At 34.4% G+C, this 5000-nt stretch overlaps 3 protein-coding genes across 9 annotated transcripts in view; 2 read left to right on the forward strand and 1 right to left on the reverse strand.

Annotated features, from left to right (window-relative positions):
- LOC125039382 (protein bric-a-brac 2-like) overlaps positions 1–1429 on the forward strand; it is an 11465-nt gene extending 10036 nt beyond the window's left edge. For all 5 annotated transcript variants that reach the window (XM_047633232.1, XM_047633233.1, XM_047633231.1 and 2 more), the window contains 2 exons: positions 24–567; positions 969–1429. In XM_047633232.1, the coding sequence (XP_047489188.1) occupies positions 24–567; positions 969–1097 (673 nt within the window). In that variant the 3' untranslated portion in view covers positions 1098–1429. The remainder of the gene's footprint in view (positions 1–23; positions 568–968) is intronic.
- LOC125039379 (mitogen-activated protein kinase kinase kinase 7-like) overlaps positions 1–5000 on the reverse strand; it is a gene marked incomplete in the record, with an annotated part of 225210 nt that overhangs the window by 129490 nt on the left and 90720 nt on the right.
- The window catches only part of LOC125039381, an 18357-nt gene continuing 17199 nt past the window's right edge, over positions 3843–5000 (forward strand). For 2 of the 3 annotated variants that reach the window (XM_047633226.1, XM_047633227.1), the window contains exon 1: positions 3843–3980. In XM_047633226.1, coding sequence (XP_047489182.1) covers positions 3880–3980 — 101 coding nt within the window. In that variant the 5' untranslated portion in view covers positions 3843–3879. Of the gene's footprint in view, positions 3981–4243; positions 4373–5000 lie in introns of those variants that run through there. The other variant, XM_047633230.1, reaches the window with a different exon arrangement.

Below are 5000 nucleotides of genomic sequence, written 5' to 3' on the forward strand. Positions count from 1 at the left end.
AATATTTGCTTCATATATTTCAGGGGAGAGATAATAGTGCCAAGTGAGAATTTGTCCTCGCTATTTAAGGCAGCTAGAGTTCTTCAGATTTCTGATTTATCCACCATTGATGCCACTGGCTTAAACACACCTGGTGCATCTTCATCATCCAGTAACACACAGTTCACGCATAATGTTGATACAGCCACACCAACTAGAACACTAGATATAGGTGATACAGCCACACCAACTAGAACCAACCAGTCTGATGGAGTAAGGGTCTGTACAAGGAGAAAGGATGATATTAATAAGATGCAGTCATCTAACAGAATTCAAAAGCGCACAGTATCATCTGCCACTGACCATCTGGACAAAAGTCAGAAACATATACACATTTGGGCAAACCATACTGCAGCAGACACTGATGACCCATTAGATATTAGCAACCATAAGAGACCAGAAGGTGGATCATCATCTGAACAGACAAAAGACAAAAGCTCATTCCTGGAAGATCTTCCAGTATTTTTACCTGATGGAGAAACCCTATCAAGTGACATAGATTGTGACTATTTAGAACAACATGAAAAAGTAAGTTCCATTAAATTCTTCCTAAAATGACAAAATGTTATCATTTGACTCATATTTTAACACTTAAAGTGAGTGCTGAAAAGTATGAAAATATATATAAAATGAATAGATTTAATGCTGAACTGCCTCTATTTTGTATGTACAACAAAGAAATCTTTCAAGTTAAATTATTTAATTTTCAATTGTAGAAACCCCTACTTACATCTACACTGGCATTTTATTTTGGTTTCGTTTTTTTTTTTTTTTTTTTTTTGGTTAACACAAAACATACCCAGATCCTACCACTTTAAGAATCTAGATTTTTTTATTTACCAGAAAGCCTCATGGTAATAGTCTTCCTCCTCTTTATGGGGAATTACAGCAAATATGATATATTGACTTAACACTTTTATTCATTGCAGGAATTCATTGACTCACAGCTTCATTATCAAGGAAGTGAATGGGTTTTTCATCAGGCTCCAAGCATAATATCTGGTGAACTGAATAATGATGCCACAAGCCCAGTGCATATTAAAGAAGAGTTTAACTAAAACAGTGCTATTATTGTTACTTCTTCAAAATAAATATATATTTTTAATGAATTTTGAAGTTGTACTCATTTGAATATGTAGAACAGGTCATTAAGGAGGCAGAATAATCATTAGTATCAGAATGTCAATTATTCAGTTACACATGAAGTTCAGCTGAGAACCAGAAAGTTCAAATATCTCTTGAGGAAATTTGTCTCTGAAAACTGATTTCTGACCAGTAGTTGTTTTGTTAATGCTGTTTGATTACGTTCTTTTTATATTTAAGATTTATATACCAAATAGAAATATAAGTGTATAAGATTGTGTTTTTTGCAAATAAATATATAATATATTTTGTACTTTTTTATTAACATTGACAAGATAAGATATGTGAGTAATATTAGAGAAAAAAATGTAAGCAGTTTATATATTATGTACATTCATTGCATATGTCTAAGTGTGTGTGTGTGTGTATACGCTCCCAACACCTCACCACAATGCAGGAGAAGGATGTGACAAAAATTTCTGTTAAACATAATAATTTTGGGGAAGTGCTTTTGAGGAAACACATCACCTCTTACATCACACATTACTAGGGGAAAAAAGTATAATAGCATAACATTACAGGGCAATAATGCACAAATGCGTCAGTTTCTAAGTCAAAAAGAGGCAAGTGATGCAAACTCAATAAAGCAACGGTCACACGAGTCGCGTATACGGGGTCCTTCAATAGGTATGCTGAATGCCTGTCAGGTAAGGTTTGGTTACATTATACAGTGTCCCCCGCAGATAATCATTGTCCTAGCCCAGTTACAATCGAAACCAATAGCAGTCGTAGTTTATATGAGTATTATGGCATGCAACAGATATGAGGACACTAAGATTAGAAAAAAAACTTCCTACCCATTTTATTGAATATCATACGTCATACCGTGACAGCTACCCCGATACCCCATATTTCAACAAAAATGTCGACAATATATGCCTCCATTAGCATATTCAATGGTGTACGAGAGACGTAATTCTGGATTTAGATAAAATTAAGTTAGGAGGAAGCGAATACTATAACTGAAACTGAATAAAATGGTAATTGTCAACCGTGACAACCGCACCCTTACACCAGTTCAAATCAAAGTTCCTTTGCTGATTTCACTCTTTACGGTTACTTATAACTCTGGATAATATTTAAAATATTAATAAGGCACTGTTGTCTGTTGCAATATATAGGCCTTATAAGCAATTTCTTGCAATTGGCTGAAATATTTTGCTGCCGAATTTCAAGTGCCAAGCTCTTTATCAAACTCATCAACATGCACGAGCGACTCACACCCGAATAGGCAAAATGCCTACTACATCTATTTTGCAACTCTTCTTTTGGCAATGTGTATCGTGTGAACAACTCCGAATAAACACTCAACATGTTTATTCGGAGGTACAGGGGGGTAATTTTATACACAGAGCTGCCCCTAAATAGAGAACTATCGTCCCTGAAAAGACTAGCGTCTAATATATCCAAGGTCGTCAATTGTGTGTTCTGTGTGTGTGTGTGGGTGGGTGGGGGGGGGGGGGGTAGGCATCAGTGCATTGATCGATTAAAATTTTTAAAAAGAAGACATTAAACTCAGAAAAGCCATTCCACACATTATACTAATTATCATATGTGTGTGTGTGTGTGTGTGTGTGTGTGTAAAAATAATCATATACCCACAAACCATTCCTCTTTTTTTCTACCCTAATGCCTCATATTTCAACAGAAATAGAAAATACGATGATAAACCTTCCAATAACAAATGCAGCTTAGTGTAATCAATAATGATGATTTGTTTGGCTTATAAACAACTACCATAATGTATTCAGTAAATTCAATAATTCCATAATTATATTTCGCATTGTCAACATCTATGTACAGTCTTGCGAGTTTATAATTAAATTTAAGGCACATATACAAGCATTCAAGCGACTGCATATGATGTTATGAGCCAAAAAATATGCAATTTTCCTGTTTTTATAATCCGTTTTAAGCAGATAACTTCAGCTATAATATATTTTAAATGTTGCATAAATCATCAATTAAAACTACAATAAAATACAAAAACTGGACAGGGTTGGCACCCATGTATGGGTACAGCTTTGAATCTGCCTTGTAGGCCTATTTAAACATCCCAGGAAACTTATTTCAAGTAATTACAAGCAACTGCCTAAGAGGGCCCCATAGGTACGTTATCTGGGTGTTGATCCCACAAGATTCCAGTCATTAAATCTATAACGAGATGAAGATTTAATATACAAGTTTGTATCGTTTTTTTTTTTTTTTTTTTTTTTTTTTACGTAATTGATATTCAGTCAGCTTATAAACAAAGAGGATTTAAATCAGTATATACATGAACTGTTAATTTTGTATTGGCTACAAGCTTTCACATCTACATTTGTAACTCGCAAAATTATTTGTTAATGCATGCGTGGAACAGGGCATCAGAGTAGGTACTGCGATTGTTGCAATCAAGCCTCTTTTATTTATATTCACGATTTATCCTATACCATTAAACTGATATTGTGCACTTTCAACTTTACTTACTTAGCAGTTGGCAATATTGGTGAGTAAAGTTCGAGTTTGTGTGAAAAAATGAGCGTAATTATAGTTGTATTCATATATTTTTTTACATATTAACAATTTTATTATTTAAAAAAAGACATGTATATATATTTTGTATTATTTCCTATACACATTTCAAAATGGATTTCGGGTCACATTTTGAAACAGCGCTTAAGCCGTGAATTGGGTTGTTTGCTTCTCACGTCCAGGATGTCCCGGCAGCAACATACCTCGTCTGATGAACGCCTTCTGTTAATTTCTCTTTTTAAGGAGAAGGCATCAGTTCTACTAAGTAAGAAGACAGAGGGAAAGTAAGTCGAATATAACATTTAAATATAACCTTCAGTTTCACAATAGTCGCTGTGAAGAAAACAGGGTCGCAACCTATATACTCTACTTGATTAAAATCGTTCTTTTTATTGATCACTTTATTTCCTTAGTTCTTTCCAAGCACAACACGAAAGGGGTATAAGACAACCAAATTGGTATGATAACTTTTGTGTCAAATAGAAAGAGAGATCTTGTTCGTCGCCTCGTCATCACGCAGGTTCCTATTGGTGCAAGATTATCCTTTGATATTGCAATCCAGCAGAGACAAGAAAATGCCTACATTACGTTATATATTCTGTCAAGATCGGTAGGGTATTAGAGCTAAAATTAGTTCCTTATTTGAGGACAACTTTCCTCGGAAGCCTGGGCAAGGGTAAGCAGCAATCACTTTATATCTTATTGCTTCAGTCACCACCAATATTGCCATTGCAGTTGACATAAGTGAACCAAAACTGTTACTGGATAATCCATCGCAAGTTCTTTGGCTTGCTAAGCATTAGGTTGTGTTATAAAATTGAAACAAGATAGATTTTTTTTTTTTTTTTAGGGGGTAGGGAGATGTGCAACATAATCTGCAGTTCATTTAGGTCTATTTTCGAAGACGGTTAACTTAAAACATGTAAAAACAAAATGTATTTTGTTCAAACTTCGAAAAAAAAAAAAAAAACATTAATTGGCGGAACCTCCACTCTGGCAAAGGCCAATTAACACTGATCCCCTTATATTGTAACATGACAAAAGTTCGTCTTATTTTTCTCCAAGTTTGTTGATTGTTACGTGACCTGTTATTGCTTGGTGAAAGGGTGTTCTGTTCTTATTTTGGCGCTAAAAGTTGGATATTTAGGCAATTCAGGCAATCGAGTGTTTATGGCCTTACGTGTGAGAATCAAGGTAAGTTAAGTGTTGATTTTCGATGGAAATTGGTGAAAAGTGCCCTAGAAAATCACTTATTTAATAATGCCAAATACTAATAGTGTCAAATACTAAAAAAGATAGCTAAA

Source organism: Penaeus chinensis, chromosome 27 (genome assembly GCF_019202785.1).
Source record: "Penaeus chinensis breed Huanghai No. 1 chromosome 27, ASM1920278v2, whole genome shotgun sequence".
Taxonomy (NCBI): Eukaryota; Metazoa; Arthropoda; class Malacostraca; order Decapoda; family Penaeidae; genus Penaeus; species Penaeus chinensis.